Source organism: Artemia franciscana, chromosome 4 (genome assembly GCF_032884065.1).
Source record: "Artemia franciscana chromosome 4, ASM3288406v1, whole genome shotgun sequence".
NCBI classification, from domain to species: domain Eukaryota; kingdom Metazoa; phylum Arthropoda; class Branchiopoda; order Anostraca; family Artemiidae; genus Artemia; species Artemia franciscana.
The window spans coordinates 33,771,667-33,797,889 of NC_088866.1; the positions used below are offsets into that span (position 1 = coordinate 33,771,667).

The 26,223-nt window shown below is 32.8% G+C and overlaps 1 protein-coding gene and 1 long non-coding RNA gene across 2 annotated transcripts in view; both read right to left on the minus strand.

Annotated features, from left to right (window-relative positions):
• Positions 1 to 26,223, minus strand: part of LOC136026334 (intraflagellar transport protein 122 homolog) — an 87,945-nt gene that overhangs the window by 36,963 nt on the left and 24,759 nt on the right. Inside the window, 3 exon segments of the mRNA XM_065702767.1 lie at positions 8,630 to 8,709; positions 13,305 to 13,515; positions 24,436 to 24,556. Of these exon segments, the coding sequence (XP_065558839.1) occupies positions 8,630 to 8,709; positions 13,305 to 13,515; positions 24,436 to 24,556 (412 nt within the window).
• Positions 19,487 to 20,652, minus strand: LOC136026331 (uncharacterized). The gene is made up of 2 exons (XR_010617270.1): positions 20,562 to 20,652; positions 19,487 to 20,125 (listed from the first exon to the last, which is right to left on the minus strand). It is a non-coding gene; the product is annotated as an uncharacterized LOC136026331 (long non-coding RNA).

The following is a 26,223-nucleotide window of genomic DNA, read 5'->3' on the forward strand; positions in this document are numbered from 1 at the left end:
AAGAACACGGAAAAATTAGGTCCAATTGGCAAAAGTAATACACCAACAAGTTTTCGATCCCAGTTAAAGAATAAAACAACTTGTTTTGTTGACACTAGTCCTAGTTTTCACTATTATACATTCCCTGTACACGTTGGCCCACATTGAAAAAACAAAAAAAAATCTGAGACACTCTCTCAGATTTATTCCGAGAAATTTAAAAATACTAAGCTCCCGTGTTTTTTTCCTATTAACTAAAATCACTTATTCTGGTATAGAAATTCTCTTAAATTCTGAAAATCAACGGAAAAAGAGCCGAGCATATCTGACCCAGAAGATTCAAAAACCTTCTCAGAAACGGCCTAGAATAAATATGTATATATATATATATATATATATATATCTATCTATATAAAAATAAGTTGTCTGTCTGTCTGTGGATGGATCAGGTGACGTCATCTGAAAAAACTGGATCAGGTGACGTCAAAACTGAAAAAACTAAAAAAGGCAAAAACTACAAAAAAAACTAAAAACTAATAAAAAAAATAAAAAAGCTAAAAAACTAAAAAAACTAAAAAAAGGCAAAAACTACAAAAAAAACTAAAAACTAATAAAAAAGCTAAAAAACTAAAAAAACTAAAAAAAGGCAAAAACTACAAAAAAAACTAAAAACTAATAAAAAAAATAAAAAAGCTAAAAAACTAAAAAAACTAAAAAAACTAAAAAAAAGGTAAAAAACGAAAAAAACTAAAAACTAAAAAAAACTAAAAAAAAAGGAAAAAACTGAAAAATAAGCTAAAATAAAGGTAAAAACCAATAAAAAACTAAAAAAAAAAACTGAAAAAACTAAAAAAAGGCAAAAACTACAAAAAAAAACTAAAAACTAATAAAAAAAGTAAAAAAGCTAAAAAACTAAAAAAACTAAAAAAACTAAAAAAAGGTAAAAAACTAAAAAAAATAAAAAATAAAAAAAAAACTAAAAAAAAGGAAAAAACTGAAAAATAAGTTAAATAAAGGTAAAAACCAATAAAAAACTAAAAAGAAAAAAAGGAAAAAACTAAAAAAAATTTTCATCTAAAAAACTAAAAAAAACTTTTTTTAGGAGATTCTAATGATTTAGAGTATAAATGACGACCAGGGAGTATAAATGACGACCAGGACATAAGTAAAAAAAAAAACTATCTATATATATAAAAATAAGTTGTCTGTGGATCTGTGGATCGTGGATCAGGTGACGTCACCTGAAAAAACTGGATCAGGTGACGTCAAAACTGAAAAAACTAAAAAAGGCAAAAACTACAAAAAAAACTAAAAACTAATAAAAAAAATAAAAAAGCTAAAAAACTAAAAAAACTAAAAAAAGGCAAAAACTACAAAAAAAACTAAAAACTAATAAAAAAGCTAAAAAACTAAAAAAACTAAAAAAAAGGCAAAAACTACAAAAAAAACTAAAAACTAATAAAAAAAATAAAAAAGCTAAAAAACTAAAAAAACTAAAAAAACTAAAAAAAGGTAAAAAACTAAAAAAACTAAAAACTAAAAAAAACTAAAAAAAAGGAAAAAACTGAAAAATAAGCTAAAATAAAGGTAAAAACCAATAAAAAACTAAAAAAAAAACTGAAAAAACTAAAAAAAGGCAAAAACTACAAAAAAACTAAAAACTAATAAAAAAAGTAAAAAAGCTAAAAAACTAAAAAAACTAAAAAAACTAAAAAAAGGTAAAAAACTAAAAAAAATAAAAAATAAAAAAAAAATAAAAAAAAAGGAAAAAACTGAAAAATAAGCTAACATAAAGGTAAAAACCAATAAAAAACTAAAAAGAAAAAAAGGAAAAAACTAAAAAAAATTTTCATCTAAAAAACTAAAAAAAAACTAAAAAAGGTAAAAACTAAAAGAACTAAAAAAGAAAAAAATAAATGACGACACTCAAAGAGAAAGCGACCAGGACAAAAGGAATGTTCGATTAGCAATCAACAAAGCACCGGGACACAGGGAGTATAAATGACGACCAGGACATAAGTAAAAAAAAAAATTAACAAAACTAAAAAGAAGGTAAAAACTACAAAAAAACTAAAAAGAAAAAAAAACTAAAAACTAATAAAAAAACTAAAAAATCTAAAAATCTAAATAAACTAAAAAAGAAAAAAAAAGGAAAAAAATAAAGGAGAAAAACAAAACTAAAAAACGAATGTATATACAGACCGGTACACCGGGATACAAATGACGACCGGGACACAGGGAATATAAATGACGACCGGGACACAGGGACACAACTACAACGGGGACACCGGGGGAAACAGGGGGATATAAATGACGACCGGGACAAAAAAACTAAAAAGAAAAAAAAAACTAAAAACTAATAAAAAAACTAAAAAATCTAAAAATCTAAACAAGCTAAAAAAGAAAAAAAAAGGAAAAAAATAAAGGAGAAAAACAAAACTAAAAAACGAATGTATATACAGACCGGGACACCGGGATACAAATGACGACCGGGACACAGGGAATATAAATGACGACCGGGACAAAGGGACACAACTACAACGGGGACACCGGGGGAAACAGGGGGATGTAAATGACGACCGGGACACCGGGACAGGGAATGGTCGATTAGCAATCACCATCAACAAAGCTCAAGGGCAATCATTAGAATCATGAGGTATAGATCTGAATACAGATTGTTTTCCCATGGACCATTATATGTTGCATGTTCAAGAGTCGGTAAACCTGACAATCTATTTATATGCAAAGACAATGGGACAGCAAAGAATGTTGTATATTCGCAAGTTTTACGTAGTTAAAACCATATATATATATATATATATATATATATATATATATATATATATATATATATATATATATATATATATATATATATATATATATATCTATATTCACAGGTGGTACATAGGGACACAACTACAATGGCGCGTAACTATTATGGCGCGTAACGACTTACGCGCGCGGGGGGGCTTGGGGGGGGGGCGCGAAGCGCCCCCACCAACTAGGTGTTGGGGTGGCGCGAAGCGCCACCCCAACAGCTAGTATATATATATATATATATATATATATATATATATATATATATATATATATATATATATATATATATATTCAAAGAGCGGTGTTTATATTTTCATATAAAATCAAAGAGCGGTGTGCCAGTTTGGCAATAATAAGGATTATAGTGGCACAAAATTGTATTCGCATTGGCAAGACCTGTGAAAAGTAGAGCTTTGAATTTGTTCTTTTCATTCCAAGGAATGTTTACACAAGGCCAGAATTCAGGGGATAGCCATATCTCTAATGATGCAGAATCTCGAATAATGGCAATGCTCACCCTAATGAATGGTCAGTTAGCAAAAATAGACCCAATTTCATCAGAAATAGCGGGAATAAATGGGGGGCTGGCCCAGTTATCAATTAAGTTGGAGGGAGCGATCGCTGAAATTAAGGCAGAAAATATAAATACGCAGCAAGAAGTGGACTCTCTGAAAACTGAACTGGAGAAGATGCGACTCAAAATGAGTAATATGGAGGCTGATTCAAAACGAACAAATGTAATTTTGTATAACTTTGATCCGTCAAGACGAGCACAAACATTACTTGAAGATGTAGTTGCCACTTTTAACCAGTTTATACCGAATGCCTCGATACATCTTAGTGATATAAGAGACGTTTTCCGTATTAAGTGTAATCAAAACCCCCGCCCCGTTTTGGTTAAATTTACGAGCACTTTTTACCGCGATTTTGTTCTGAAATCAGGTCAACATTTTAGACACGCAAAAATTTGGATTACGCCTGACTACACAACACGAGAATTATTTGCGAGAAAGAAAATGAAATTTACCCTTGAGGCAGCGAAATCAGCGGGAAAAGAGGCGAAGTTGCGTGGTATGAAATTGTTTGTAGAGAACAAGGGTTATATATACAATTTGGAAACTGATGCGATAGAGGAGCGCACAGTACCTGGTGGTGAATATAGAAGGGGAGTTGCTAGAGCATACCAGGTATCGGCCGTTGGAGGTTCAAACATAATGTTGAAAGATGGCGGAAGACCACGAGCGGATTCACAGTTATCAAATTCAAGCGTCACATCTATGCAGTCATTCGGTAGCGCATTTAGTGATCCTGTAAAATCGCAAAATGAAATCGAAGTGCATAAGACACCCTTGTCTGTTGCTGCGCCACAAGTTGAAAGGGGCGCTCCAAAGAGAGGAAATTCTGAAATTATTAGCCCGAATGATAGTGTGCGAATTACAATACAGCCACCCTTTCTTAGAGGTAGGGCCACAATAAATGAAAGGCAGATCGCACCTCGTAAGCTATCTTTCCAAGATCAAAGTAATCGGCCGAAAGAATAGGGAGACCAGGGCCATGGTGTTGTACAGGAAAGAATAAATATAGTGCATTGGAACATTCAAGGACGGAGTGAAATGAAAATTAATAGTCTATTGGCATCGCAATGTATATCTGATGTTGTAGCATTATCTGAAACTTGGTTGGAAAAAGAAATTCAGTTTGAAAGGTTTCGATATTTCGGTGTCCATCGTAAAAAATCTAAGAATGGACGAGCTTATGGTGGAGTCGCAAGTTTTGTATCTGAAAATTTTTTGTCTCAGCATAAAGTCAAACGGCTGAAGAGTGTTTCTTGTAATTTGATATGGTCAAGAGTCAAAGCCGATGGACGGTTTATTATTTTTTGTGCAATTTATATCCCTCCAGAGTCTAGCTCGTACAACGAGGAGGATACGTGGTGTATATTAGAGGATGAAAAACGTAAATTTTCTATTCAGTTTCCTTCTGACTTGTTTTGTCTTATGGGGGACTTTAATGGTTATGTTGGGGTTACTCCAGAAGTTTTGATGTCACCTCATGCCTGTACGGATGAAGCTGCTTGGGAGGTTTGGGATGATTTAGTAATCCATCTCCCTCCGAGGGTAAGTAAGGACCATAGTAGACGAAAGAATAATCGGGGCCGTAAGATTTTGGATTTTTGTGGTAAGGAAAATTTTGTTATTTTGAATGGAAGAGCTGGAAAGGATGGAGGTGTGGGAAATTTCACTTGTTTTTCTGGGACTTCTCCAAGTGTAATTGGTTATATTTTGGTGGATATTCCTCTTTGGCATATATGTGTGGATTTCGAGGTGATGGCAGTGGTAGGTTCAGATCACTTGCCTGTTATGGCTACTTTTGAGTTGGTTAGTTCTAAGAAATTAGCGACTAATAGCGATAGGAAGAAAAAAAGGAGAGAAACTGAGGATTTAGGGATTAGAAAGGCACTGAAATTAACAGGAGAGAATGAGAAAAATTTTCAAAGTATGATGGCGAGTGAAGAAGATCAGCAGGAATTAGAGAAATGTTTGGTTTTACTAGGTGATGGAAAAAAAGAGGAGCCGTTAGCATTAGTAAATGATGTTGTATATAAGGTAGGTTCAAAGTTAAATTGCAGAGTTAAGAACGATATTAAGAATGGATTTTTTGATGACGATTGTGAAAGAAAACGCCAGGAAGTTTTAGAGACACTGCGGAAAGCAAGGGATAGCATAGGTAGTAGGGAAAATACTAGATTTTATATGGATTATAAGTTGATTCGGAATAAGTATAAGAAAATGTTGAAGATTAAGAAAAAAGGGCATGCAATTAGGACAGGAGAGCAATTGAAAAAAGAGTATAGAGAAGGAGATACTAGGACCTTTTGGCGAATAGTTAAAAATTCTATAAGAGGAAGAGAGGTTTGTGATGGTATTCCAGCAGTAGATTCTTGGCCTACATATTTAGAGGAGAGAGAAAACGAAGTGATTAGGGACCAAGGAGGAACTAGTTTAAGTATAGATCTGGTATCTGCTTTACGTGATGTAGTTGATAGGCCAATGCAAGAATGTGATTATGATTTGGTTGCTCCCATCCAAGTAAGTGAAGTTTAGGAGACAATAAAAGGAATGAGAGGCGGATCTGCTCCAGGTATAGATAGAATACCAAGTGCACTTTGGAAGTAGGGACGGGTGTGGCTGCTCCCTGTTATAGCAGGGATGTTTACCGGTATATTGAACAGTGCAGAATGGCCCTTGTCTTGGGCTACGTCTGTTTCAGTGCCATTGTTTAAAAAGGGGGATAGATTGGACCATGGGAATTATAGAGGTATAAGCCTAAGTAATGTGCTAAGTAAGGTTTTTGCTAAGATATTATGTTGTAGGATAGATAATTGGATAGACCAAAATAGAATTTTATCAGATTCGCAGGCAGGGTTCAGAAAAGGCTATAGTCCTATAGATCAGATTTTTATTTTATTGGGGATGATTAGGAAACAGGTTAGGAGAAAAGAGGGCAGGCTATTTGTTGCATTTTTGGATTTAAAAGGGGCGTTTGATGGAGTGGATAGAAGTTTAATGATAGAGTCGTTGTTAGCACTAGGGCTACCAAGCGCATTTGTTAAGATTATAGCATCTATGTATAATATAGTTAAGATTGTAGTACGAGTAGGCAAGGATTTCTCTAGGGTTATTGGGAGTAGACTTGGTGTTAAGCAGGGATGTACAATTTCCCCAAGGCTATTTTCATTGTATATTAATGATTTGAAGAATATTTGATTGGCACAGGCGCCCCAAAAATTAAGCTTTTAAGTGCAAGCGTTATATCATTACTTTTTGCGGATGACATTGCAATAGTAGCGGAAAGTAAAGAACATTTACAACAACTGCTAGATCTAGCATCTTCTTATTTTAGGAATAAGAAACTAGTGTTAAACATAAAGAAGTCGGTGGTAATGGTTTTTAGGAAAAGTGGAGAACAGATAGATTCGCAGTGTCAGTCTACGTATGAAGGTAGGACACTAGACTACGCAGATGAATTTCAGTACTTAGGTTGTAGGCTTTCGTCAGATGGAAAAAGGAAGAAACATCTCAAGATAGTGGAAAGTAAGGGAAATAGACTACTAGGATTGTTAAGTAAAAGTAGCATCAAGGAAATTAGGGATGTAGGACTGCTAAAGTATGTTTTTAATGCTAGGGTTAGATCGGCTTTGCATTACGGGGCGGAGTTTTGGGGGTTTAATAAGGGGTTGAATTTAGAGAGAATGCAGTTGAGGTTTTTTAAGCGTATGTTGAGTCTTGATAATAGGTTTAATGGGTTAGTACTAAGAGGGATATAGGAATAAAGTGTATGAGACAGAGTAGGTTAATTAGTATGTTTAAATATTGGGAAAGGGTATCATCGATAGAAGATAATAGGTTAGTTAAACAAGCATTTTTAATGATGCTTGAAGATAGGAGGAAGGATTCGTGGCCAAAACAGGTGAAGAATATATTGGACCGTGTAGGGCTAGGTAATTGCTGGAATGAGGGAAAGGGGATAGGAGAGATGGTAGGGACTGTATCTAGGTTAGTTGCTAGTAGGCTAGAATCTCAGGAAGTTCAGGTTTGGCAAGCCGAGAAGGCCACCTCGGCGTCCCTTGGGATATATGCGGAGGTCAAGGAGAACTGGGGCGAAGAAATTTATCTAAAATTGGGATTGGCTCCGGATGATTTGAAATGGGTAATGCATGTAAGGGGAAATTTTACGCCTCTTGGAGAACCTAGGAAATATTTAGGGAGAAATAGATTGATGGATGGCCCTTACAGTTGCCCTATGTGTGGAGAGATGGATGAGTCTTTGCAACATTTTTTAGGGGATTGTAGGGAGTTGAGGGATTTGCGCTTGGAAATACTTGGTAAGGAGGTTGGAGGGAGAGATTGGATTTCGGAAATTTTGAGAAGTAGGTGTTACTTAACTATAAACAATATTGGAAAGTTCGTCGGGGTAGGTATGAGGTATCGTGATGTTTTCTTAAATAATTAGTTTAATGGTTTTTCAGTCTATGTTTGTTGCTGTATATTTTTTTTTTTTCACTTGTTTTGTGTATGTCACCATGGCCCAATTGGGCTTTTCGTATGAATAAATCTGTCTATCTATCTATCTATCTATATATATATGTATATATATATATATATATATATATATATATATATATATATATATATATATATTATAATGTTGAGCTTATGGTTATATATAAGATTTAACCATATCCCTAGGGGTTCGATCTAGAGCTAGTAGATGAAAAAATAAATACAAAATGTTAATTCAGTTTTGATGACCTTTTCTATCCTCTGCAGAGTTTATAATGGACTAACTGCTATTTACATTGTTCCCACGTACTTATTCGCACTCCCACACTCACATTGCTCCCACACGCTATATATAGAGGCAATTCATATATAGATAGTTTTCCACACATATATTTTAGATTTGAGCAATGGACTGGCTAAGTTATTGTTACCACATTTCCTTCACTTTTACCAAAATTGTTTACAACATTTCTTTCTTCTTCTTCTTCCGTTTCGGTTCGTTGGCACCCAAATTTTTTTTCCCAGTCTGTTGTTTTGTTTAACTCATGTGCCAAAATACAGGAAAAGAGTCCCCAGAGAGATGGGTAGTGACACAGACAGCTGTTTAATTCTCGGCACCTATTATCAATGCCGAAAAAAAGGACTGAAATGAAAGATTTGTATAAAACAAATCGATTAGTAAGATCTAGAGTGGAGAGCGGGCATAAATTATCACTGCAGTTATTCTAGTTACGAATATAAATTGAAAATCAAAATAATCGTACCTTCGCTTGACCCAAATAACTGACCAAACAGGCGATAACGACGCACCAGGTCTTTCAAATTTAGATATTTCTTCTCCAGACTAAACAAAAGATACAAAAAAGTTTAAATTTGTTTTTTTTCTGTAAAAAAAAAGATGAAAATTCTAAAGTTTTAAAGCGTTAATGACAGTGAAAGTAAAATCTGATTGCTTGAATTGCTTAAGCGGAAACTAATACAACCATACATATGTTTAAAAACTGAGAAGAATCTGGGAGTCAAATTTTTCTAAAAAAGACCTACACATGCGGTTACGTTGTTTTAATAGCAGTGAGCACCAAACATAAAAACAACAAGGCTGAAAAATTCCCAAAACTTGGCCAAAAACATGTAGCATTTAGCAACTTAAGAAGGTATAGGTTTCCTTTGAAACTGTTGTCTCAGGGAATATTGGAATTTTTGCAACAGAAACTCTTTGTCATGTTTAGAGTTGCTTATCTATTTTGACGGTTCAAAGTAGCATTACTCAAGAAAATGTGGTAGGCCTACTACTATAAAAACTATATAATTTTTAAACAGCCCAAAGAAACATTTTATAAAATCGTGCGTCAGTCAGATATCAAAAGTTCTTATCTCCATAATTGTAAATGTTCAAAAGAGCAAAAAAGGCTCATAACTTTTTTATTTCTCCTCTGATAACCGTAAAATAAAAACTGATTGATATGAATTGATTTTACATATCAATCCGTTTTTGTTTTACGGTTATCGGAGGGGAAATAGAAAAGTTGTGAGGTCTTTTTCGCTCTTCTGAAAATTTACAATTATGGAATAGGATCTTTTGATACCTGACTGACACGCGATTCTAAAGCGTGAATAGTCCTAAAATGGGTCCAAGGGAAAAATGGTTTTATTTCTAAGTCCTAGGTATTTTAACGAGATACTCGTAGCTTAAAAGTTAAATCGAATGAAATGTGTCTTAAGAATCCACAAAAAAAGAATCAAAAAGTCAGCATCCAGATTTAAAATTATATCATTCAATTATATCACTTTCAACATTATTTCATTGCTAAGCATTGTAAGGTAAATCATTCTTAATAAGAAAAAAAAAATGTTACAATGCATGAACGGGATGGCTATTAAAATTCTATGGAAATATAAAGTCCACTAAAATGGTTACTCAGACAATCCAAATAGAACATAAATTCCAGAGCCAAAATAGTCGACACAAGTGAGATTGGAACAAATTTTTTGCTAAGAAATCGTCAAAGAAAAGAAGAAAAAAAGAGTAAGCACAAAGCTGAATAATTCTAAGTTGACAACCAATTAGTAGAAATCCATCAAACCGAATCTAAAGAGCATGAAACGATACTTTACCAACATGCTAATTTGCCACCTACTGGGACAAACTCGCCAAATCAGCGCCAAAGGCCGTAATTACAAGCCTACCCTAGTTCTAATAGATAATTTTACCCTAGCTAATGCCAATTCAACCAAAATCGCAAATAAAATCACGATAGCTATTGATATTTTCAGCACCAAGGAGTGTAGTTACAACTCATATCTAAGAGTCTTCAATAAGCTAGTGACTTTGAACACTAATCATCTGTTATTCGATTCCCAGTTGCGCTTGAACTGAACTATTACTCCTATGTCAAGTAAGTAGAAGTACAACTAGCAACGCAAATTTGGCTCTTGAAGTGTTTTCGGCAAATATTCAAACTTCCGCACAATCATTAGCTACATTCTGGCATTAGGAAGGGCTAAAGAGCTGGTCTTCTGATATTATTAAAGATACGCTAATATCATAAACTTCAGAATCTGAATAATTAGGTTAGTTTTAAAAAATATATCATGAGACTATGTAGGTGACAATGAGAGTTATCATTTTTTTGTCAAAATATTACAACAAAAACATATTAATAGAAAAAACCAAACTTTCAGTCTTTATTTAAAATAGAATTGATTTCATTTTTGTTTCAATCAAAAGTGGCACTCTAAACACATCCTTCAGTTTAGTAGAAACAATAGACAGATCATTACATTCGATAAATCCTTTGTAACATTTGCCGTTGCAGATCAGTTATCAACACCCTCTATATTACATGGTTAGCGAGAGAGCATTCATGCTAGATAGCACTATATCCTTTGCTACAAAAATATAGAAAGCAATGAGCCTTTGGTGAATAAATTAGACACTCCTTGCCTACTGAGAGCTGCGTTTGTCATATATTTCGGATTATAAAATAAGAAAACACATGAAATCATGGGAAGAAAGACAAAGGAAAGTGAAAACCCGGTAGAAAAGATCCCTTAAAGCCAGAAATATTTCACTTTGTACTTCGAGGCATGTGTTCAAGAAGAAGTTAATCTATGATATAAAGCACTTCAGTTGATGTATCGCAAAACAATTGATTACTTGTTTGCTATATGTTCCTAAGTAAATGGGCTATCGAGCCATACTTGGCATATGTGATCCTTTCTAGATGGAGGGGGGGAGGGTATTAAAACATGAGACTTCATTTAAAGTACTTGCAGCCCTGAGACACTCTCTGGCAGGAGATAATCAAGGAGGTGATGGGAGGACTCACCAGGACAGTTTTTTTTCAAATATTTACAGCATAGCATACATTTGATAGATTCCCATTTCATACTATTATGTTTAACTGTCTCAAGGCTTTTTGCATGCAAAAACACTAAACTTAAAACTGACCGATTCATAATTTTTGTCCTATATAGCCTTTTATATTCTGCTATATAGCCGTAATTTTGTCCGATATGTTGGCCCTTCATGGCTAACGTTTCCCATTTGTTAGCAGGAAACGGTGGCTCAGAAAATGGTTCATTCCAAGGAAAATAAAGACAGTACAAAAACTTCACTTTGCGCCATAGGTCCATTGCCCTTCTTTGTCCATAAAAATCTCCTTAAGAATAAATCATTGTGATTTTATTGAAGAAAAAGCTGACCTATTAATTTCATTTGATCTATTGTAAACAAAATGCGGTTTACGGGATGGATTTTCCTTGTTGTATCTTAACCAATATTTATGCATATAGATATTACAAGAACAATTGGCAAAATAATAAGGACTTACTCTAAGACAGTGAAAATTTTTCTAAATGAATATTTTGGCTCTATATCTAAGAGCTGTTATCAGAAAAGCACAGATAAATACCACAGCATGACCATTTTAAATTTTTTGTTAGATTATAAATTTTGGCTAAATTATTTGCACTAAAATTAAAACGGTTCTGAAGCCATAACTTCAAAGAAATTCAACGGGAACGAAGAAAGAACACGAAACAAGGCATTCATTTAGATAAAAATAAATCAAGCTAAAAATAGGGTTTTAAGACCAGGAATACCCTTGAAATTTTCCTGGGAATTTTTGATAATCTTAGAGTACCAAGGACAAAGCGAAATTTAATTGTTTAAATTAGTCAAGTGGTAACTGGCAGAAGCATGTATAACTTAAAAAACTAGAAAATATCGGGAATCTAAAATTTGAATAAAAAGACCTTCATAGGGAGGTACTCAAGGGTAGAACTCGGAGGCAAGCCCTGCAGTACGTACGTACGTACATCTGCAGTTGTGTTTTCTTTTCAGTAGCAACAGGAACCACACAAGAAACGAGGAATAAACACATGGGAACTTATGGAAAACATAAGTTCCCACGTTAATTATGGAAAACACAAGGGAACAAACAGATTAAAAAAGTATTGCTTTTCTTTGAAGGTGCCGTTGTCCTTGTCAATCAAATTATTGTCAAACTTTGAATTTTTATGGACAAAACGCCTGTCAAGTTTGCCTAACTAATTTTGCTCCTTTATCTTTACGATTCAACGTGGCATCCCTGGCAAATATGGGGCACCACCCTAAAAATTCTGAAACAGACAAAAGAACAATCCTAGAAAATTGCACCATTCTTGGAATCGAAGAAATACTTATGGAAGTCCCTTAATTTTTTAATTCGAAATTAAACTCACTATGAGATAACCAAAAATGCTAAAAATAAAGCTGTAGTCCAGGTTAGAGACTTACATAGAAATTTATTAGGAACAGGGGACATATCTGAATAGTTCCAACTAAAAAAAAAACCACAAAAACTGCAAAATTTTATGAGGAAACTAGGAAATAATAGGGAAATCTTGAAGTTTTAGGGGATAGAAATAGGAGTGAACCCCCCGCCCGCCTTGAGTGAGCCTGATCTGCGTCTATAAAAATCCCAGCACTTCCAAAGCCTGCGACAAATACACCCTCAGTATTGAGCCCATTGATAAACCAACGCTTTGAAGAACGAGCTGAATGGTGCAAATAAACTTTTGGTGTCTTTTGTAAAGACACCAAATTAGTCTAATGGCCTATTTTGAAAGAGAAAACAATTTTTTCAATGATTTTCACAAGGGGCCATTCTCTCTTAGAAATCATGTACACCAGGCGTGGTGTACATTTTCCAAGCGTAGCGGACCTGTGCCAAGTATTTTGGGGAATGTGATAAGCGTTTTGGCGATTATATCAAGGGTGGAGAAACTGTGCAGCAGCACAGGTTGCGTTCCAAGATGTATACAAGATGGCGGGAAGTAAGGGCCCCTCAGATTTTCAGAAAACCTGACGAGTTTTGGAGCAGATTCAGGATTAAATTATATTTTATTTTTACGATTTTAAAATAAAAAATAAAAAAGAAAGATGAAAAAACATACTCTATGTCTTAGGGAAATAGTTCCATTTCCAAATCCCAAGGCTAAAGTGAGACCAGTAGAATTCCATGCGCATGAGTTGATTCGAGCCTGAACTTTGTGTTTCGTCACAGCTTTTGTGTCCTGAGACCAAAGCCCAAAATCAGACACAGCACAGCTCACCAGCTGATTTGTATTCGGATTAAAAGATACACACTGTATGGAATCATTATGCCTGAAAATATATAAATTCATTTTTGGAACCTGTTTTGTTGGTCCCCTCATCTACAGAGAGGGTTGGCAACCCTATCTCCAAGGTAGCTACAACGCTGGTACCTTTGAGGGTTACGACCCCCTTGGCTAATAACAAATATAAGGTACCATTTGCTCCTCATCTTTTAAAGTAAGTGTATCTCAGATGAGTTTTATAAATAGCATACATCATGACAGATGTCAACTGTCTAATTGCCAAGAGTTAATTAAATAATTTGATCACCTAAGTTCCTTCCGTTTACTTATACAAAGTGTCCCAAACACTACAAAAACTTGGTATTTTGCTAACTCCAACAATCTATTTTGCTCTTTGAAATACAAATCCAAGGAACAGTCAAAGAAGGTATTTCAACACACACAATTATATAATTGTCGTAGCTTTGTATGAGCTATCTATGCTCGATAAGCTCGAAAAAAAACTACATAAAAATTACAGAAGGCTAAGTGAGATACTAGCCCCCCCCCCCAAAAAAAAAAACAACAAAATTATGCTTTAAGAACGCCCTCGTCCTACATTCGACTGAATTTCTTGAAACTCCTCAAGAAACTCACATATTGCATAGAAATAATTCGTCGGCAGTCCAGCATGGACTTTATAACAAGAGAAAACAACAAGAAATTTGTCAGGACAATAAGTAACACAGTGAATGAAACCTAAGCGAATACAATACAAAATAAAGACGAACTTTATACGTGACTAAAAGAGCAGCAATACAGAGTAAAACTAACAAAATTCACAACACAATACGCTTTCAATTTCAAATTTGTTGAAATTGGATATGGAGCAAAACGCCAAATTCGTTAATTCAAATTTAAACTTTCTGCATTTTTTTTTATAGACTCTTTCGTTATTAAACTCTTTTTCTCGGACTAGGTTTGTATTCAAAGGACAGGGTAACTGAGAAGGATGTGAAGGTACATGCTCGCTCTTTAGAAAAAAGAAGGTATTGTATCTTCGGCCAAGTAAAAAGTGAAGTAAAATGTGAAAAAAAGTATTTTTCTCTTAGGTTTTATAATAAACTTTATAAGGTACAACCAGATGATACGTTTCTTTCTCGGTGACAATGCCGAGTTTGCTCTCTTATTAGTTTCCCATACTGCTTGGGCACATCCGAGGAGCCTATGAGCGACTAAAAAAAACCACCAACGCTGTCTAGCACTTGATACTTTTTTCCATTTTCAAGTTTTGCATATATACTAGGTACTTCTTTACAATATGTACGGGAAGGTAACAAAAGCAGAGTTGTCAAGTGTTGGATGACCAGTTTAGAGTGAACTAGTCTACGTAACATCTTAAATCCTAAATCTAACACATGCCTACTTTGTGTCAACTTGATTTTGATTTTACACAATTCTTGACAACAAAATATCTGGTTAATTATCACTTGCGCAGGAATTTTAGTTTTAGTCATACAACACTGCTGATTAGTTGCATCAATTATGCAATTTTCTATTAAAATTTTCCACTTTATTAATAAAGGTACCAGGCAAAACCCTTTTCAAAGATGTTAGTAAGCTTTTAATCCCTACCTTCCGAAGATCTAACAATCAACTTTCTCATTCTCTTTTTAGCAGACAAGAATACATTTGAAACAGGATTACTTCACACAATAAGCAAAGACTAATAATGTTGCACCTATTCACAGTAGGGACGATGGTAAATTTTGAAGAAGTATGTATGGTGCCTTGCTCAGTATTTATGGTGCTTTACTACCTACCGTATTCAAATGCTACAGACAGAGTCACTAAGTTCTTATTTATTTTTCACCAAAAAATCCAGAGAAAGGAGAAATCCAGGTCATTCTTCATGAGTATTTTAAAAGCTACAGTTCTTAAAAATCCTGTGAAATATAAGTGCTGTTAATGTACCCATAAAAACTCTTCACCAACGCTACAAATTGAAAGAATGAGAGCAGGGAAAATATACCAATTGGGGGGTGGGGGATGGTATTTCCTTACAACTCCCCTTAGTGTTTGTATTTTTTTGGGGGGAGAGGGTGTTCATACCAGACAAAATACCCCCCCCCCCAAATGTTTTGAAATATACCTTTTTTGCATATTCATTTAAAAAGAAAATTTTAGCCCCTGCTATATTTACATGATTTGCCACCCCCGAAAGGGGTGGGTTCTCCAATCGATCTCCCATAATAAAAATTCAGGACAAAGTCACTGAAAAATATCAAATCTTCTATCCCCTTAAGCGTCCTCAATATCAATTCAGAGAATGAATTAATTTCAATTCATACCCAGAGCAGGAAACTGACAGACGATGAAACTCATCATAGAAACGAGGTTTGAAAATTATTAGCTGCAGTAACAGTGCAATTCTGCAGATAGTTACCCAGAGGAACTAGAAACATTCACAACAAACATAAACTGAGTTCAATTTTTAATTATTAGAATATTGATTTTGTATTAGGTCTACATTCCCTAGATTCTGGTCTGAAATTCTTCAAAAATAAACAGATTTTTTTCACTTTTGTTAGCATAAGCAAAAAATTAGAGCTAGGTAGATATGCAGAGAAAAGCTATTTAATAAAATATGAATAAACATAAATATTATCCCCTCTTGGCGAAAGCAGACCTTTTAGGGCAAGACCAACAAAAAATCTGAAATAATAAAGCATATAGAAAGAGTATATGTAAGTAATATCTTTATTTATGTTTCCTTAATAAATAACTTGTCTCTAATGGGTCACGGTAGATGAGCTTGATTGTCTTTTCTCAGACATACATATGAGTTTACTTCCTTATCTGTCTCCCATGCTAATTGCCCTAATTAGTATAATTTTATATATATATATATATATATATATATATATATATATATATATATATATATATATATATATATATATATATATATATATATATATATATATATATATAAATAAGTTGTCTGTCTGTCTGTCTGTGGATCAGGTGACGTCATGTTTCTGTGTCGGCTGACGTCATGAAATTAGTTGTCGTCATTTTTGCTTTGACGGTGACGTCCTTAACGGTATTTAAGACATTTGTTCACGGAAAAATGTTTAATTGTAAAATGACTGAAGAACCTACAATGGGGACGCCGGGGGCACAGGCGGGATATATAAATGACGACCGGGACACAGGGATTGTTCGAATAGAAATTACAGACCGGGACACCGGGACACAAATGACGACCGGGACACCGGGACACAGGGAATATAAATGACGACCGGGACACTCAAAGAGAAATTACAAACTGGGACACCGGGACACAAATGACGACCGGGACACAGGGAATATAAATGACGACCGGGACACAGGGACACATCATTAGAATAATGAGGTATAGATCTGAATACGGATTGTTTTTCCCATGGACAATTATATGTTGCATGTTCAAGAGTCAGTAAACCTGACAATCTATTTATATGCACAGACAATGAGACAGCGAAGAATGTTGTATATTCGCATGTTTTACGTAGTTAAAAACATATATTTATATCTATCTCTATTCACAGGTGGGACACAGGGACACAACTACAATGGCGCGTAACTAATATGGCGCGTAACGACTTACGCGCGCGGGGGGGCTTGGGGGGGCGCGAAGCGCCCCACCAACTAGGTGTTGGGGTGGCGCGAAGCGCCACCCCAACAGCTAGTATATATATATATATATATATATATATATATATATATATATATATATATATATATATATATATATATATATATATACTAGCTGTTGGGGTGGCGCTTCGCGCCACCCCAAAACCTAGTTGGTGGGGGCGCTTCGCGCCCCCCCAAGCCCCCCCGCGCGCGTAAGTCGTTACGCGCCATATTAGTTACGCGCCATTATATATATATATATATATATATATATATATATATATATATATATATATATATATATATATATATATATATATATATATATATATATATATATGTTTTTAACTACGTAAAACTTGCGAATATACAACATTCTTTGCTGTCCCATTGTCTGTGCATATAAATAGATTGTCAGGTTTACCGACTCTTGAACATGCAACATATAATGGTCCATGGGAAAACAATCCGTATTCAGATCTATACCTCATGATTCTAATGATTGCTCTTGAGCTTTGTTGATGGTGATTGCTAATCGACCATTCCCTGAGTCGCCATCGTCATTTATATATCCCCCTGTGCACCCCGGCGTCCCCTTTGTAGTTATGTCCCTGTGTCCCGGTCGTCATTTATATTCCCTGTGTCCCGGTCGTCATTTGTGTCCCGGTGTTCCAGTCTGAGTTTTTACCATTTTTTTAGTTTTTTTAGTTTTTTTTTTTTACTTATGTCCTGGTCGTCATTTATACTCCCTGTGTCCCGGTCGTCATTTGTGTCTCGGTGCTTTGTTGATTGCTAATTTATATTATATTTATATTTATATTTTTTATATTTATTAATATTTTTTTAGTTTTCTTTTTCTCTTATTTTTCAGTTTTTTCCTTTTTTTTAGTTTTTTCTTTTTTAGTTTTTAGTTTTTTTTTGTTTTTTACCTTTTTTTAGTTTTTTTAGTTTTTTAGCTTTTTTAGTTTTTTTATTAGTTTTTAGTTTTTTTTTAGTTTTTGCCTTTTTTTAGTTTTTTCAGTTTTTTTTAGTTTTTAGTTTTTTACCTTTTTTTAGTTTTTTTTAGTTTTTTAGCTTTTTTAGTTTTTTTTCTTTTTAGTTTTTTTTGTAGTTTTTACCTTTTTTAGTTTTTTTTCTTCTTTTGTATTAGTGTGAAATAATTCAGACGTCATATGCGGACAAACACGACGTCACTCGACAGACAGACAGACAGACATAACCCACAAACAACTTATTTTTATATATATTTATTCATATTTTTTTAGTTTTCTTTTTCTCTTTTATTTTTCAGTTTTTTCCTTTTTTTTTATTTTTTCTTTTTTTTCTTTTTTAGTTTTTTTTAGTTTTTTACCTTTTTTTAAGTTTCTTTTAGTTTTTTTAGTTTTTTAGCTTTTTTAGTTTTTTTATTAGTTTTTATTTTTTTTGTAGTTTTTGCCTTTTTTTATTTTTTTCAGTTTTTTTTTAGTTATTAGATTTTTACCTTTTTTTAGTTTTTTTTTTAGTTTTTTAGCTTTTTTAGTTTTTTTTTTCTTTTTAGTTTTTTTTGTAGTTTTTACCTTTTTTAGTTTTTTTCTTCTTTTGTATTAGTGTGAAATAATTCAGACGTCATATGCGGACAAACATGACGTCACCTGATCCACACACAGATCCACACACAGACAACTTATTTTTATATATATAGATAGATATATATATATATATATATATATATATATATATATATATATATATATATATATATATATATATATATATATATATATATATATATATGTTTTTAACTACGTAAAACTTGCGAATATACAACATTCTTTGCTGTCCCATTGTCTGTGCATATAAATAGATTGTCAGGTTTACCGACTCTTGAACATGCAACATATAATGGTCCATGGGAAAACAATCCGTATTCAGATCTATACCTCATGATTCTAATGATTGCCCTTGAGCTTTGTTGATGGTGATTGCTAATCGACCATTCCCTGAGTCGCCATCGTCATTTATATATCCCCCTGTGCACCCCGGCGTCCCCTTTGTAGCTATGTCCCTGTGTCCCGGTCGTCATTTATATTCCCTGTGTCCCGGTCGTCATTTGTGTCCCGGTGTTCCAGTCTGTGATTTCTCTTTGAGTGTCCCGGGCGTCAATTATATTCCTTGTGTCCCGGTGTCCCGGTCGTCATTTATATCCCCCTGTGCCCCCCGGCGTCCCCATTGTAGTTGTGTCCCTGTGTCCCGGTCGTCATTTACCTTTTTTAGTTTTTTTTCTTCTTTTGTATTAGTGTGAAATAATTCAGACGTCATATGCGGACAAACACGCAACGACATATGCGGACAGACAGACATAACCCACAAACAACTTATTTTTATATATATTTATTCATATTTTTTTAGTTTTCTTTTTCTCTTTTATTTTTCAGTTTTTTCCTTTTTTTTTAGTTTTTTTCTTTTTTAGTTTTTAGTTTTTTTAGTTTTTTACCTTTTTTTTAGTTTTTTTTTAGTTTTTTTTAGTTTTTTTAGTTTTTTAGCTTTTTTAGTTTTTTTATTAGTTTTTTTTTTTGTAGTTTTTGCCTTTTTTTATTTTTTTCAGTTTTTTTTTAGTTATTAGATTTTTACCTTTTTTTTAGTTTTTTTAGTTTTTTAGCTTTTTTAGTTTTTTTTTCTTTTTAGTTTTTTTTGTAGTTTTTACCTTTTTTAGTTTTTTTCTTCTTTATTAATATTTTTTTAGTTTTCTTTTTCTCTTATTTTTCAGTTTTTTCCTTTTTTTTAGTTTTTTCTTTTTTAGTTTTTAGTTTTTTTTTGTTTTTTACCTTTTTTTAGTTTTTTTAGTTTTTTAGCTTTTTTAGTTTTTTTATTAGTTTTTAGTTTTTTTTTTAGTTTTTGCCTTTTTTTAGTTTTTTCAGTTTTTTTTAGTTTTTAGTTTTTTACCTTTTTTTAGTTTTTTTTTAGTTTTTTAGCTTTTTTAGTTTTTTTTCTTTTTAGTTTTTTTTTGTAGTTTTTACCTTTTTTAGTTTTTTTTCTTCTTTTGTATTAGTGTGAAATAATTCAGACGTCATATGAGGACAAACACGACGTCACTCGACAGACAGACAGACAGACATAACCCACAAACAACTTATTTTTATATATATTTATTCATATTTTTTTAGTTTTCTTTTTCTCTTTTATTTTTCAGTTTTTTCCTTTTTTTTAGTTTTTTTCTTTTTTAGTTTTTAGTTTTTTTTAGTTTTTTACCTTTTTTTAGTTTTTTTTTGTTTTTTTAGTTTTTTAGCTTTTTTAGTTTTTTTTATTAGTTTTTATTTTTTTGTAGTTTTTGCCTTTTTTTATTTTTTTCAGTTTTTTTTTAGTTATTAGATTTTTACCTTTTTTTAGTTTTTTTTAGTTTTTTAGCTTTTTTAGTTTTTTTTTCTTTTTAGTTTTTTTTTTTGTAGTTTTTACCTTTTTTAGTTTTTTTCTTCTTTTGTATTAGTGTGAAATAATTCAGACGTCATATGCGGACAAACATGACGTCACCTGATCCACAGATCCACAGACAACTTATTTTTTATATATATATATATATATATATATATATATATATATATATATATATATATATATATATATATATATATATATATATATAGATATATATATATATATATATATATATATATATATATATATATATATATATATATATATATATATATATATATATATATATATATATATATATATATATATATATATATATATATAGATATATATATATATATATATATATATATATATATATATATATCTATATATATATATATATATATGTGTGTGTGTGTGTGTGTGTGTGTTGGAGGCCCAAGACCAGTGCCCCACATCTTTAACACAATGTTCATTAAATCTGTCTCTAATTTGCTAAGCAGACGACGTTTGCCGTACCTTCAAAGAATGAATGAGGTCTTTGTCACACTTCAACAGGAGTATCTTAAACTCGGCCTTCCTTTGAATGCTGATAAGTCGGGAATAGTTCTTTTTAATTGGAAAAGTGAGCCACTGTCCTCAATAGCGCTTGGCCATGCCATTGTTACAGCTGTTGACCAACTCGCTTATCTAGGTCTTCCCATTGGTTCGTCACTACAACGCACCGGATCCCTTCTCCTAGACCATCTCGTACAACGTATATCTGCTTCTTATGCATCAATTGTTGCAGCAAAAGTTCGATTCAACCACCTACTATTAGCTAGCCTTTTCAATGCTGTAGCCCTACCTCGAATCTTGTATATTGCTCTGTTCTGGAAGTTGTTAGCTAAAACTGATTGTATGAAAGTCCGGTACATTTTCTTTGGTTCGCTAAGTATTTGCTTCGGTTGCCACCTTGGCATCAGAATTCTCCATTAATTAGAAAATTTAAACTCGCTGACCTTGATCTTTCAATTTCAAAATTAATTGACAAGCACAACCGAAAACATAATTGTTCACAGAATGATTGATATCCTGTTTTAATTCAATAGTATTTTGTACGTCTGTGTCAAGACCATATTTAGTACAGTAATATCTAAGTTAGATTCTAATTAATGTTTTTATTTTCATTGTTAGTTGTCGTTGCAATGACAAGTGTTAGTACAGCAATTGGTTCCTTGTGAATTTTTTTTTTGTTTGCTTGCTTTTTTTCTTCTTTTTTTTCCTCTACTCCGTCTTATCCTGTTATGTGAATGATGGGTATATATATATATATATATATATATATATATATATATATATATATATATATATATATATATATATATATATATATATATATATATATATATATATATATATATATATATATATATATATATATTATATATGTGAGCAATAATTGGGTATGTATGTATGTTCTCAAAAACGACTCCATATTTTTTGCGGAAAAATTGGTATCTTGGGATATTCTCGCATAAAAAAAAACGATCTAGATAGGTCAAAAGTCTGAGAAAATTCAAGAAGAGCCTTAATTTGGCTTTTGCAAATGATGTTATGTACTATGCTAGTGCATCATATAAGCATTTCTTATGACATCATATAAGCATTTTCCTAAATGGTGTCATGCATAGCATAAATATTATTGTTGAATTTCCAACGCAACAGTTATTTATACATTATAATGTCTGTTGGAAGGTCCAAAAAACAAAAAATTACAGTTGCAATTACTATAAATGAACACCTAAACTATCAAACGTGATAAGATGTGAAATTCGACAACCTGGACCATCAATTGCGACAACACCAATACGGAGAGCTACATCAAAGGTCATTGCTAAACTGTCTGAAATATTTCAGACAAAATAAAGACATTTTTAATTTTATTCAGACAAATCAATCTCAAAATAAAAAAAAACGTGTCAAAAATGAAAATGAAGAGCAAAGACACGGACGGTTAGAAGATATGCAAAAACGACAATTTGAGCGTGTCAAAAATAAAAGTGAGGAGCAAAGACACAAGTGGTTAGAAGACGTACGACACCGAGCAAGTGAGCAAGTCAAAAATGAAAACGAAGAGCGAAGACAAACGCGGTTAGAAGAAAAGCAACGGCGTGTCAAAAAACGAAGAGCAAAGACACACGCGGTTAGAAGACGTGCGACACCGAGCATGTGAGCATGTCAAAAATGAAAATGAGGAGCAGACATGTGACACTGAACATGCGAGCGAGTCAAAGAAAATCAACCTGGATAGCGATAATCAAAACGTGTCAAAATTGAAAATGATAGTGATGATGATTGGATTTGGGATTTCGACATGGATAAAGTCATCAATGCCTACCATACCTTTGTAAAAAAAAAAACCCAAAGGTTCGTCGATATGTATTTCATAATGACGAAAGGTAAGCCGAGATAAAACGAAACAAACAAACTGAAAATGATAGCAATGGTAATTGGGTTTTGGATTTTGGCAAGGATAAGGTCATCAATACAAACCATACCTTTTAAAATCAAAAATATGGACTAGATAAATCGTTGGAAGAAAAAGAAGTTTTTGTCCCACAATCTGAATAATTAAGGCAGGACGCACTCTCAAGGAATCTTCCTATACCTCCCATGTTAAACATTTGGAGTTTGCCTGACGTTCCTGAATTAGTGATTTTGGCGATTTTTATGTCAATAGAAATAAAAAAATCTGGTGAATATTTTCATCTAATCAAATCTTACATCCGACAATTATTTTTTTTTAATTCCTAAATAATTATAAAACCTGTTTCAGGTTTTCATTCTAGATTGCTATACTTGACACTGTTATTGCGGGGCATCAAAAAATAGAGCAAAAAATTTTCTATTCAACAATCAGAAACTTCTTTCTATAATATATAATTCCTGGCTGCAGTCCCTTTAAATACTTTACATATTTGTGTTCTGAAGTAAAAAATTCCCCTCAAAAGACTAGATCCAGCTGTGATCGGAGCGTGTGAGAATGCATAAATTACACCAAGGGAATAACCATTGAGATTGTTCAGGAGCAATTCAGTCAAGTATTAGTTAGTTGTAACCTGTTTAAACAGAGTCTAAAGAATAAGTAGCGTGAAGACATCAAACTGCCGGTTAATAAATACATTTTAAAAATTATATTGTATAAACAATTACAAGAAGAATTGCAAAGGATAACCTGCACCTAATCGTAATTTTGAGTGAAAAACCCCTTAAGTTCAACCTTCTTATGTTTCTTTAGTTGAAGCGACGAAGAAAAGCGACCCCTACTTGCTGGCGTATACGAGAAGGGGCCTTAACTCTCAAGATTCAATCAATTTTTATTAATATTTTTTATAACCTTTCTACCCCCTAAAAATAAATAGCGATGCGTTTTACCTCTCTTAAAATGTCAGTTAATCCTTTGTTCTTTTTATCCTAACAATAAAATATCGCTTTGATAAAAATAAACTAAATCCGTTCAAATCTGACAGATACTGATTACTTGACAATTAGATATTGATTCTCTATGGAGGATATCTTATAAATTGAAGGAAGTTCGAATTATCATTTAACAATGATTACTTTTCTAATAACTGAGGTTTATTTTTCATTGAGCCGCAGCGAAACCCGTCACATTTTATTTCAGGGTTGGGAGGGGGGTCACAATTTTTCTCCGACCCTCACAAAAGAATATGCGCTACAGTTTCTTTTCTTTCTTGTACCTATCCTCCGACCAGCTCTGCTGCTAGTACGATAATAATAATATTGATAATGGTAATTAAGCAATCTCATGATACTGATTAAAACAGCATTGCTTCAAAGTCCTCGTGAAATTACTAAAGCCAATCCTTCTATCTAGTACTTTATCATAATAACTACAAATTCTACTTACAGGTATTTAAGTATGCCTTGGAGATCGGAAGTCCAAATTATGACAAGCTTGTCTGCTCCACCAGATGCAAAACGCTTACCATCTTTTGAGTAACTTACACAATAGACAGTGTCCTTGTGACCTTTAAAAATAGAAAATTCAAGAAATACTTAGCACAGGTACACACTACCCACTTTCTTCTTTTTATAGAATAATTTAAAAAAAAAAATTCCGAAAAAGATGTTTTTTTTTAAAGAAAAGTAAAGGTTATGTTAAAGTTAAGATAAATGGAACCCAAACCAACAGAAATTAAATAGACAATCATAGCAAAAAAAAATACAACAAATACTAATATAAAAGAATAAATAGATCTTACAAACGAATAAAGTTTAAATTCAACATACAAATCAAGCTTAAAAAGAATAAAAATCAAATAAACAATCATACTAAACAAACAAATATAGGCACTAATATAAATGAGTTAATAAATCTTAAAATAAAGTGAAACTTAAATTGAATATGCAAATCAATTTTATCATTGAATATGCTTGAAACGAACAAAAATCACTACAAATAGGAATTTGGGTTTAGCCTTCTTCTCTCACTGTAATAGTCTAAAACCTACTGCGTCCTAGGGCGCTTTACTGAAAACGAATTATATTACAAACATTTCCTTTTGTACTTATTACAACATTGAAAATAAACATAAAATTACAGTAAAATCAAATTTTGAACTGATGAGCTTGTTATTTCATTTGGGAATAAAAAATTAGATTGAAATAGGGAATTTTGAAAAATTGAAACTTTGGCAATAAAAAACGAAGAAAAATTAATTTAAAAAAAAACTTTCCGAAAAAGAACATTTTCAAAGAAACGTAAAGGCCATATTAAACTTACGATCAGAAGAAAAAGAAACCTACAATAGCTCAAACTCAAAACGACCAGAAGTTGCTATTAAAAAATAAATGAAGGTCAGACAATAGAGGGAGGGCCAGGGGTCAGGTCCCTTGAGTTTTGGAGTAAAATAGCGTTCATAAGCTTTTTCAGTGGAGACTAGGGTTGGACTTACCTGATGTTTGAATTTTTTTTTTCAAAACCCTCGCATATGAACCTTATGTGCCCCCAGGACATAATAAATGGCACTTTCCCCTGGGCTCTGGGGATTGTGTTGACCATGGAGTTTTTGTTACCTGATCTTTTGACTTATGTTAAAAAATGGCTGCCTCAAAAATTTGACCGGGTGGAATTAGGGTAGCCTAAAAAGGGCAGAAGGGCTAGCTGCCCTCTGGTCCCTTTTGACTCTTAAAAAGGGAACTAGAACTTTTAATTTCCAATAGAATAAGCCTCGGTGAATATTATACGATCATTTATTCCTAAAAAAAAAACATATACCTCAGGGCATAATTTAAAACATTTGGCCCTGATTTTTTTTTTGGGGGGGGGGTTGTATATACCTCTGAATTTTGTTATGATCTTTGGATTTTGAACAAAGATAAAATCTAAAAAAAAAATCGATCGGACGCATTTGGGGAAAAGACGGTTGGTGGGGGGGGGAGGGTAGTTACCATCAGATTACCTTTTATTCTCAAAAAGGGAACTGGAACTTCCGATTTCTAGTCATTTGAGTGCCTACCGAAATTTAACTTTTCCATAAAACCTTACAAGCCCCAGGGCATAAGTCACAACTCTTCCCCGGGCTATGGGGGGTATGTTAGCCCCGAAGTTTTTTTTTATCTGATCGCTGGACTATTTAAAACAAAATGGCTACCTTAAAATTTTAATTAAATGCATTCGGAGAAAAGAGGGTAT